The sequence below is a fragment of the Pithys albifrons genome, chromosome 10 (genome assembly GCF_047495875.1).
Source record: "Pithys albifrons albifrons isolate INPA30051 chromosome 10, PitAlb_v1, whole genome shotgun sequence".
Taxonomy (NCBI): domain Eukaryota; kingdom Metazoa; phylum Chordata; class Aves; order Passeriformes; family Thamnophilidae; genus Pithys; species Pithys albifrons.
In genome coordinates, this window is record NC_092467.1 from 24019944 (window position 1) to 24031178 (window position 11235).

At 42.5% G+C, this 11235-nt stretch overlaps 1 protein-coding gene across 2 annotated transcripts; it reads left to right on the top strand.

Annotated features, from left to right (window-relative positions):
- The first annotated feature begins 167 nt into the window (after positions 1-167).
- MMACHC (metabolism of cobalamin associated C) lies at positions 168-5652 on the top strand. 2 transcript variants are annotated; one of them, XM_071565535.1, is made up of 4 exons: positions 168-291; positions 2063-2257; positions 2634-2786; positions 3340-5652. In XM_071565535.1, exons 1-4 carry the CDS (start codon positions 220-222, stop codon positions 3646-3648), a joined length of 729 nt encoding a protein of 242 aa, XP_071421636.1. In that variant the 5' UTR covers positions 168-219; the 3' UTR covers positions 3649-5652. The 2 variants fall into 2 exon arrangements, with proteins under 2 accessions (XP_071421636.1, XP_071421635.1); XM_071565534.1 differs by having other exon boundaries at positions 172-291; positions 3337-5652.
- Positions 5653-11235: the final 5583 nt, after the last annotated feature.

An 11235-nucleotide genomic window follows, 5' to 3' on the forward strand; every position in this document is an offset into this window, starting at 1 on the left:
GGCCCGCCGTGACCACGGGGTGGTGAGCATGCTGGGACATGAAGTCCTGGTCGCGCCGGCCGCCGTGGTGGGGAGGGCACCGCGCACTACAACTCCCAGCGTGCCTTGCGCGGCACTCCGTCTCCCATGAGACGCGGGGGGGCTCTGGCTGGGGGTCCCGTCCCGGCGGAGCGCGGCCGGAACTACCGCTCCCGTGATGCCCCGCGCGGCGCGGCCGCCATGGAGCGGCGCGTGGCTGAGCAGCTCCGCGGCGCGCTCGGCCCGCTCGGCCTCGAGCCGCACGCCTTCAAGGTAATGACGTCACGTGACGTCACCGCGCCGACGTCACTGCTCCCAGGGCCTGAGGGAGCGGGGCCGGACGGGGTCACGGGGTGGGAGGGTGCCCCGGGGGAGGTCGGAGCGCCCTTCGGCCCCCCTGGGAGCCGCTGTCTCCGGCGCGGGCTGCCCGGGCAGCCCGCCCGGCACCGCAGGGCACGGTCACTGCGCGGCCGCGGTCCGGGGTGTGCGCGGGGCTCGGTGCGAGTCCCTGCCCGACGGGCCCGCCAGAGTTACGCAATGAGACATCTGGACCAACCGGGAGCAAAGTCCTCTAGGCAAGCTTAAATTTTAATGTGAGCGTAGAAGCGCCTGTGCACCGAAGTGCTGCCACCCCACCCTGCGGACACCGAGCTGTGCACGAAGGGGCCTCTCCCTGCGGCCTCTGCCACTGCCCCCCGTGTCCAGCTGCTCCTCCTTTGCCCACGTCAGCGGAGTCGGCAATAAATCAATCTGCAATAGCAAATGCAAATCAATCTGCAATAAGTGCAGGCCATCCCTGAGGGAGTGTTGTATTTGCTACCTGAAATATTTGTATTGCCTGCTATGTTGTTCAGATAAAAATACAAGGGAATGGGGCCCTGAGGGAAGTGACAGCTCCAGTATTTGGAGAGTTTAATGCTGCTTTCCCAAAACACGGCAGCAGAACTAGGGGTAGAACCCAGGTAAAGAGACCTACCAGAGGGAAACTTTTGCCCTGTAGCTTGCTTTAGATTTAATTCTGGCACAGCCAGCCCTGGTGCACTGGCTGATGGAACCAGCAAACTTAGATTCATGTCTCTCTAATTTCTTGTCTCAAGGCAGCATCATAAACAAGAACCATTAAGCTGATTCAATATTGGGTTGACATAAGGATGTGTCTGTACAGTAAACTTAGTTTTCATTCTGCATTGGCAGATGGGCAGGTCTGGCTTCCACTGTCACCTATAAAAGTCACTGTAACCAGTATGTTGTATTTTCAGTCTTAATGTTATGTTACTGGGCATCTCTCTGAGTGTTAGACCTGACCTTTGTGGCACTCTGGGAGAATGGGAGTTGTCATAACCTACAAAAGGGCTGATGTTCCTGTGCAGGGTATTAGTAGTGGGGTGCAGGTTTTTTGGCCATTACCTCCTTCCACCTGGCAGTTGCAGGTCTGATCTCTGTCCTGGTCCTGCTTCCTGCTGCCCCGGCTTGATCCCTCATTTCTGGACTGTGTTATAACACATCCAGCCTTGGAAACAAATATCAAAATGTGGCTGTGTCACAATCCATGTGCTAGAGTAGAGCTGAGTGTTCTGGGGGGTTTTAGCACTACCAGGAGATTCACATCTTCCTTTTCCACACAAGTGTTTCCTGCTGAAGAAATAAAACATGCAGTTTATCACATGAGCAATACAGAAGTACCAGTTTATTTCTGGCCCATGATAAGAAAAAAAAGTCCTGTTATCTGAACCAAACCATCTGATTTGCATTGGCAAGACTGATTGCTCCTACTTCCCTCAAGGTTTCTGAGCAAAGATGGATAAAGGGCAGACTGCAGCTGAATGCAGTGCTTGATTCTTATCTCACACACAGCTCTCAGCAGAGCTTCCAGGAACTGAATCCCAGTGTGCAAAACAACTGGGTTTGAAAGGAAGGCCCTGGGCTGGCTGCCGTCTGGGGTGCAAATGAAGGGGACTGCACTTCCTTCCACCTTTTTACATTCCTGCATATCCACTAGGGCGGTGTCCCTGTTGTAATGGAGATTTGTGTTTCTTTGCCAAAGGTTGGATGGTACAATGCCGTTCTCCAGCCAGCCTTCCATCTCCCCTACCCAGATGACACACTGGCCTTCGTGGTCCTCAGCACACCTTCAATGTTTGACAAAGCCCTTAAACCATTTGTGAAGAAAGAACGATTAAAAATAATCAGGGATCCTGTGGATCAGTGTGTTTCCTATCATTTATCACGTGTAAAGGAGGTAAGAAGCTGAAGTACCAATTTCTTTTACTGTTGTGGCAAATAACCAGGTGAGTTGAGGTGCAGACTAAGCCTTGCAGGCGCCTGCCTTGCTCTTGGGAAGGATGAAGCGTTATTCATGACGGTGAGAGCACCAGCAGGCTGCTGAGCTGCTTCACTTGGGTATTCTGTCTGTGCCAGTACAACCTGCAGCTGTGCAGGGCCCCCCACTGGCACAGCCTGAATACCCAAGGCACAAACCTGCTGACAGACTTCAGCAGCGGGATGTGCAATTCCTCCTGCAGCCTTCACGTGTGCCCGATTTGCTGCCATCCAGCACATCTGGAGTGGCAAACCTTCTTCCATGAGCCTGGGCTGATGTTTTCAAATTTTCCCAGAAATTCCCTGACCAGAGGGTGGATGTCATGTTTGATTATGAGATGCTGCCAAGCCGAAAGCCCAAGTTCTTGGCACAGACAGCTGCCCATGTTGCTGGAGCTGCATATTACTACCAAAGGAAGGATGTGAAGCATGATCCTTGGGGGAAAAAGGTGAGACAAAAACACAGTCTGGGAAGAACCACGAAACTGCAATCACTGTTGTTTACTCACTAGTCACTAGTTCTTGCAGGAAATTACAAAGTCCAGATCACGTATAGGTCCATAAAGTGTTTCAGATGGGAATGGGAAGCTTCCAAGGTTCTTCAGTGTGGTTGGGAGATGCACACATGGAGAGAAATATCTTGATCTATTAAACCTACCTAGACAGATAAATGAATTGCAGTGCAAAGGAAAACCTGTTGCTTGGAGCATTATAAATAGGGAAAAAAATGCACAGTAGTTAATTTCTGTGTTAGACTTTCAGAAGGAAACCTCTCCCCCCATTACAGGATGGTGTGTATGGGCACAGGAAAAAAGGAGTAAAAACTGATGCTTTCAGCCACATGTTCAGGAAAGAGCTTTCCTTTCTGCTCTGTACAGCCCTCAAACAGAGGGCTGAGAGTGTGAGAAGTTGTATTGAAACTTGATGCTTTGAACTCTAAGCTTTACTAGAGTGAGACAAAGTGAGACATCCTAGATACTTTATTTTTTTTTCTTCTAGAAGATCTATGGTGTATGTATCCATCCCAAATACGGCGGTTGGTTTGCTATCCGGGGTCTCCTCCTGTTCCCAGACATCCAGGTGCTGCTTCTGGAGCAGCCGGTCCCTGTTGACTGTGTGAGCACAGAGGAGAAAAGGATTGAGTTGCTGGAGCAGTTCAATTTCCACTGGCAGGACGGGCGGTACAGGGACATCATTGAAGTGAAGGAAAGGTATTCGGAGGAGCAGAGAGTCTACTTTGCCACTCCTCCAGCGGAGAGATTCCGACTGCTGGGACTGACACCAGACGCCCAGAGAATCACATCTCACTGAGTAACTGGCTCCACGGGGGGCAGAGGGCAGCAAAGTGTAACTCAACAGCACTGACTTTTCCTTGGTGGAAAGGGTGAGGAGGAGGATGATGTGCTGATAGAGAGATGGCAAATCCAAGCAGCGCGTGCAGCATCTCAATCCAAACATGAGCTTCCCAGAGAGAGGGAGCACTGCTCTGTAGTACTTGCAGTCTGGGGGAAAGTGGCAGCAATCCCTTCTGTGCTGCTGCTGATCTGGTGTGTCTTTTGGGGAGTCTGGTAAGATACCAATTAGCCTTTGGTTGGGAATAGTTCAGACACCCTGGCAGCTGCAAAACTCGTGCTTTTCATTAGAGAAATCATTTTTGTTCCCAAGAAACTCCTTTCCAAATGTATTTGTAAGCATGAAAAACGTTCAGTCATTGTACTCTGAATTTGGGGCAGATATTTTTAGATGTATCCAGCATTTTATGACATTGTCATAACTCTCCCTAGGAAATAGTTGTTCCATCTTTTCAGTCTTGCCTTTCTCAGAAAGCAAATCTGCCCTGTATTCCTTCACTTGCAGTGAAGCTGGCTTAATTTAATTAAGAAATATTTTAATGTGCTCTTTCACTACTATCCAAAAGAAATTTCCCCAGGGTTTGTTTCAGTGAGTGGTCTGTGTGTGGAGCAGGAGTGAGGAGAACAGAGCCAGTCGCAGCCACTTCCTTCAGTGTAGTTATAAAAGGGAAAGGGGCAGGACAAAGTTGCTGTTTCCTCTTCACTCAGAACTTTTCAGAACCCCATGATGTCCTCAGGTCGATTTTAACCATTTACCCACTTACAGAGAAGCTGACTGAAATCTTTGGCAAGATGCTGAGTAATGTCCATGCGAGTGGAGGTTTTACTCATGTCAAGGTAACTGACTGAAAAAGAATTCTAATGACCACCTCTGAGGTACATGATGTTTGTATTTAAAACATTTTTCAGTGCCAGCACACACCACCCCCCCCCTCCCAGTTACTGCCAGAGTTTCCTGGTGTGCTTTCTGTGTGGGAGATCATAAACTTGCACACACTTAAAAACCATCATGCAAAGGCTTGTCACTTGCACGGGCAAACAAGCAGAGAAAAAAGGAAAATATTAATGACATTCATGTTACTTATATTGCTGGATAAAACATCTTCAGACAGAAATGTAACATTTATGGATTACTTCGTCCTGTTGGATTTATTCAGAGGTTACAATGACACTGGGAACTGGAAATTAATTTATCTTTGAGCAGTTTGAGGCTCAGGCCTTGTTAAAATAATATAATACATTAAAATAATATGTTTTATTTAACTACAATATAATGCTGCAAATCACTAAGCACTTTTTTCCTTTCAATGATATCAACATGATGCAAAAATACTCACTTTGCAGCCCTGAGCCCTTTCTTTTTATGTTGTGATTCTTCACACCTTTCAGACTCAGACATGAAGGTTGCACTCACAACAAGTCACTGCTTGGTACAGTTTTTCATAGTCTGTGCACTAACTCAGTGTAATCAAAATTCAGTGTAACAGGTTTGTTTTGCTGTAAACAGAGTAGTGGGCCTGTGATCACTGGGTTTGTTCAGTGCATTTGCTGTTACAAAAAAGTCTTTGTTGCTTTGCATGCTTTGTTCCCATCTGACTAAGGCTGACACCTGACTTACTGTGTGATAGAGGTATTGTGATTTTTAATTTAAGTAAAATAATGGAATTAGTTTAAATTCTTCTCTTTTGTTACAGAATTACTTCTGGCTGAAATTTGTTTGATCTTTCAGAACTTTCCAACTGGACTGTAATTTAACAGGGGTTTGAGCTAATGGCTCATATTAGTAACAAACCCAAAATACTGATTCTTTTAGAAAGATAAATATAGAATGGAATCGGATCTATCTTTTTATGTTACAATTTAAAGTAAAATATTTTTATGTTTTGCATTAATTTCTTACAAATGTTTAATATTTTGTCTTAGTTAATTTATTAAACAGATCACCATAGCCATTGCATTTCAATTTTTGTAATTTATTTCTCTCACATGGTATTTTGGTTAATAAAATATAAGAAGTTGTGAGTAACCCTCAGTACTGAGTATTTTTATTTAAATAATGCAGTTCTTAACTTGTGGTGGGCTCAAGATGTTCAAACAAGGATTGCTCATTGTGTTTTTAACATCCTGGAAGTAGTGAGCTACCTAAGACACAAAATCCAGTGTCTGAAAACGAAGGAAAAATTAGTTACCTTAGCAGCAATTAGTAAACTATTACCACAGACTTATCTGGGATATAAAAAATTAAAACATACAGCACATTATGAATAGGTGTAATAAAGGCTTTTCTTTCCCAGGTCATTTCAGCAAGAGTATTTAACAGCAAGCACATAACAGGGCACTTTCCATTTCTTCCTCTGTTCTTACAGTAACAGAAGTTCAAGATGTCCAGTGATACATAACTGAGGGACTTCCCCTCAGTAACATTAAAGTAAATACCTCTAAGTACTGGAATTCTTATTTGTTAAAACCTGTTAGGGCAGACTGAGTCACAGTAAGGGCAAATCTGTGTTCCTTGTGCTTCTGGGAATACAGTTGTGTCAGGCAGAAGTGAGTACAAATATTTGGTAACATGCATTCCTACCACAGTAATTGTGGAGTGACTTGGATTGGTGGGTGTTCCTGTCTTCCTCTTAGCCAGCCCACTGATCTCCACAGCTGCAGCAAGTAGTTCTCTTTCCTTGCATTTTTTGCTGTTTGTCTTGCTAAATTGAAGTCTGAGAACCTGTTTGACCTATCTCATCTCTTGGGGCAAGACCAGACATGGTGAGGAATGGATTGTCCTTGGATCCTGAGGCATTGGGAAAGCATTCTTATTTTCAGCACTTGCAAATGTCAAACAAGTAATTGCAAATATTTGGATAGATTTACTAGTACAAGTATCACATTTTACAGTTCTAGACAAGTTTTGCTCTAAATCCTGATTTTTAAACATCTATTAAGGATTCCTTTTTTCCTCAGCATAACTAGTAGGGTGAGTATTCAAGAGCTGAACTGTAAAAATAAGATAAATTGAAATCTACTTGAATTTAAATTCAGTTTTAGCAGCAAGATATTAAGTATATTTCAAGCTGACAAGTTGATTCTATGGAGAATCAACAAATTTGTAATGTTTTAATGCATAAAAAATTGATCATTCACCTTCAGTTTTTACCTTTTTTTACTTCATTAACCTTAAAATAACTGAGATTGTTTTTTTAAATTAAGGATGTGACAGAAAATACAATTAAATACAAAGCACAAGCTAATCTGACCAGCAGCTGAGTGTTATTGCTCAGAAAAACACCTGAGAAAACACTGCTGGGGTTTTTTGTTACCAGTTAAATCAGTTCCATCTCAGTGGTGCAAGAACAAGCTCTAAAGTTTCTTTGTGGTATGAAGTAGTGTGTGGCAAACAACTCCTGATAGTGACTTATTTCCTTCTCCTGTAAAAAGAGTGGCTTGTAACCATCCCATCTTCCTCTAAACTGTGGAAAATTAGAAATGGTTTGCTGTATCAATGGTGTGTCAGACAGAAACAGCCAACCTTGGGAGAGCAGTGCACTCCTCTGGTTGTTGTTTTGATGGGGGGGTTAAAGTTAGGCTTGGTGTGGGGTTTTTGGTATATGTTTTGTGTTTTTTTAGGGCTAGATTGCCCTCCTCTGGATATGAAGCATAATTTTACTCATTCAGTAAAGTATTCATGATGTTTTATTCATTTGTGACTGAAATTATTGTTGGTGTAGCTACTATTTAACATGTGTTACATTTCTGAAAATGCACAGTGACCCAAATTTGACTAAAAAACCCCAAACTGAGTAAAGACTTAGGTATTCCTAAAGCCAAGGAGTAGCAGCTCAGTGCTCAGTGCCACTGTGGTTATCATCACTCTTTGTTCAGCTCCATGCAAAAAGAATCCTTAATAAATTAGCTTTAAATACTGATTTAAGCAGGAGCAGTTCAAAGTTCTTCCTTTGAGAGGAAGTGGGTTTGCCATTTTCTGCAGCAGAGAAACAGCTGTTCCTCTGCAACCTCAACTTTCACAGATTCATCTACCAAAATAGACAAATGTATTGAGACTTTTTTTGCTTTAAATTGGCGTCTTGTCCTATCATGTATCCTGTGACAGACCATCCATCACGTTTGCTTCAGAAAACCAACAGAGCACTTCCCTTCTAGGTTGTCAAGGGGGAAACACAAAGCACCAAGGAACATAAATGTGCTTTTTCTTTGCTCTCTGTGACTGAAAAAGCAGAAGGACGCTCACATTCCTTAGGAAATATGCTGGGAAGCTTAAAAAAATTATCATAGAATGATCAATAAGATATTTTAGGGGAGTGTTTAAAATTTCTCCAATAGTAAGCCAAAATCTGCAAAAATTTGATTTTATATATATACATACATATTTTAAATGTCTACTATAATTCATTAATATTACATCTATAATACATTTTATGTTATTTTTGTTGATGCTTGTACATAACTCAGTGAGCAAGAAATTTTAGTAACTGCATGTTTAATTTCCCCAAAACACTTTGAAAGTCTCTGAAAAATCACACCTTTACACTAAGTTGTTTTGAGTTTTTTCCCCTCATGTAAAACAAAGCAAGGGCTAGGAAAGTTCTTGTAAGTAAAGTAAAGACAGGGAGGGGTGGGAGGATTTTTCTGTGTTTCTTAAATTTATGCAGAATCATTAGTTTTTTTCTATGAATGTATAAACCCTCCTAATCCTTTTAAAGGAGTTAGCTAGTCTTAGGTTTTAATTTCATGTCATAGCCCTTTCTCCAGTATTGTTCTGACTAGTCTGCCTGAATTATTCACTGTTCCTTCAGTCTGCCAATATGGAAAAGCTACCTTATTTTTGTGGAAGTGAACTTGATGAAATATGTTAAACTATATTGTTTTACTAAGTGTAGATTGAAGACTTTTTTCTCTCTAGACAAAGAACATTAATCTCATCTGTCCGTGCAGATACTTCAAAAATCTGTTGCTGTAGAACATGGAACACAAACCTGCTGGGCTCATGGTCTCAGAGGACAGTGCAATTTTAATGGCTTCACACATAGATATATAGTCATATATCTGTGCTTAAATGGCACAGAAACATTCTAAATTCAGATGCCTGTCCCACAGTATCTACAGTAAGTTTCAGGTGAAAGAGCCAAATTTCACATTGAAGTCCAAACCTTTCATCACTGGGTGTGGTGAGAGTCGCTTCCACAGGCACAGCCCTTGCTCAGGAGCTGCAAACAGCTCTCAGCTGTTCTCCCGCACCACCCCAGGGTGCAGCAGAGCTGATCATGCAGAGTCGTTTGATTTGCACAGGCTTTGGCCTGTACAACTGCTCTGCAATATCATTGTCCTGAATTCTGTGAGGTGGTTGAATTATACCAATGTTACAGGTGAAGACACTGACCTGATACAAATACAGATATGTGGACAGTCACAGTGAAATCAGATCTGACTGTGCATTAAATGCAAACTCCTGGGCTTTTTTCCCTAGTATTAAAAATAGAAGGTAATATATTCATGATTTCTAAAAACCCCTGCTATTTCTTTCATTTCCTGATTCAATGTTCTTCTTGTGTGTACCATTAATTTGTACTAAAGAAGAGAGAGTGACATCTTTAACACACTTTCTGAATTAATTGTCCAAGTGTGCTGCATTCCTGCTGGTACACTTGGCTTCACACCACTCCTGCATTTACCCCCTTTGATTCTTTGAGAATTAGAAACAAGGTATTTCCAGTTTAAGTCCTTTGTGCTTTAACTGTACAGCAATACATACATATTTACATACTGTCATTTAATACTGAACACCAGACCCACTGAAAATTTCAGAGGCTATACATTTTTCAAATTATTAATAAAATAACCTTAATTATTTAAATGTAATCTTTACATGGCTGCTGTTTGGATATATAATATTACTAAAAGGGCTTTTGCAAACATGCTTTTCTAACCAAAGCGCATCATTTTGCAATACCTGTGAGATGTAAATGACTTGCTTTTGTTCTTTGAACTGTATTGATTTGTTGGACAATCCAATAACCTATTCATCAAAGGCCTGATAAAAAGGCTGGAGCACTTGTTAAGAAAACAGTAGTTTTTAAAATTAGTAACTTGTTAGACTATTTTCCAAAACCAGTGAGAAACTCATTTTGTAACGAAGTGCAAAAAAAATCCTTTTGCTCTTACACAAATGTTATTATCTGAAAATTAATTATAAATATCTATGAATATTCTTAATTTTAGATAATATGTGAAGAACACAATGGGTATGTACTGGGTTTGCATGGCAGGGTTTGTGGTGGGAGGCTAAAGGGGTGGTTTCTCTGAGAAGGAAAGACAAACTTCAGACTTCTTGATTTGAAAAAGTTTTGTACATTACCCTTTTTTTGTGTGTGTTTTATGTTCTTGGAAATATAAGTAATGTAAACATTAAAACCACAATATGGCAAACTTTCCCACAAATGTATTACATCTCTGAAGAATTTAAAAAAAAATAATTGCATGAATTCCCAGTTAATAATTTGGTGGAAACAGTAATACAGTTTCTAACCCACAGGTATTTTGTATCTTGGCAGTTTTGAATTTCCACACTATCATCACTCACCTGTGACTGTGATGTTTAAGTACATACATTTTGTAGCCTCTCAGTGTAGCAGCTCCAGGTTGGCAGCAACAGAACAACTAATTATAACCAAAATGGTTTTTTTCTTAAATTAATGTCTACCTAAGTAGCCACCTTTTCAAAACAGGAAAGTTAACATGTGTACACAGCTATTGCTATTGGGACATTTTATACAGTGGGAGGTATTAAAAACAGATTGTTGGAAGGGATCAGACACTGCTCAGAGCTGGAGTGACACAGCCATGCTGAGAACACCTTCCTGCCAGGGCTTGAGTCCCTGTGTGACCTGCACACACAGGGAATTATGTGGTACAGAAGGGCACACCTTCCATCAGAGGAGTGGGATAAATAAATGAAGACAAGGAGCGTTTCTGTGGGACACTCCCTACACCCAGATCTCCCGTCAGGGCAGCTCTGACCTCTCCTCCTGGCAGCAGCCACAGGGGGACTCCTCAGCCCACAGTGGGGTCAGGGCTCCACCACCCTCAGACCCCCATCTTCCTCCCTGGGCCTGGGGTGTGCACATCAAGACTCCCTGTAGCTTTGGGGAGACTTCTGAGGCCAGAGAGACACTGAGGTGCTGGAGCATGTCCAGAGAAGGGCAAAGAACAGAGGAAGGGTCTGGAGCACAAAGAGCAGCTGCGGGTATTTAGCCTGAAGGAGGCTAAGGGGGGATCCTGATCACTCTGTGTAACTCCCTGAAAGAAGGTTGTAGGAAGATGGGAGTTCATACTCTTCTTCCAAGTAACAGGACAAGAGGAAATGGCCTCAAGTTGTACCAGGGTAGGTTTGGATTAGATAAAAAAAAATTTCTTCACTGAAAGGGTGGTTGGGCATTGAAACAAGCTGCCCAGGGAAGTGAGAATAATCACTGATGGAAGTATTAAAAGAAACATCTAGATGTGGCACTTGGGGATAAAGTTTAGTGGGCAACAT

Excerpts from the sequence above, each read along its gene's own strand:
- MMACHC (XM_071565534.1), top strand. The coding sequence starts at position 220 with ATGGAGCGGCGCGTGGCTGAGCAGCTCCGCGGCGCGCTCGGCCCGCTC. Across the intron at positions 2,258-2,633 it reads ATTTATCACGTGTAAAGGAG|AAATTCCCTGACCAGAGGGT; the intron begins GTAAGAAGCTGA and ends AAATTTTCCCAG. Across the intron at positions 2,787-3,336 it reads ATGATCCTTGGGGGAAAAAG|AAGATCTATGGTGTATGTAT; the intron begins GTGAGACAAAAA and ends TTTTTCTTCTAG.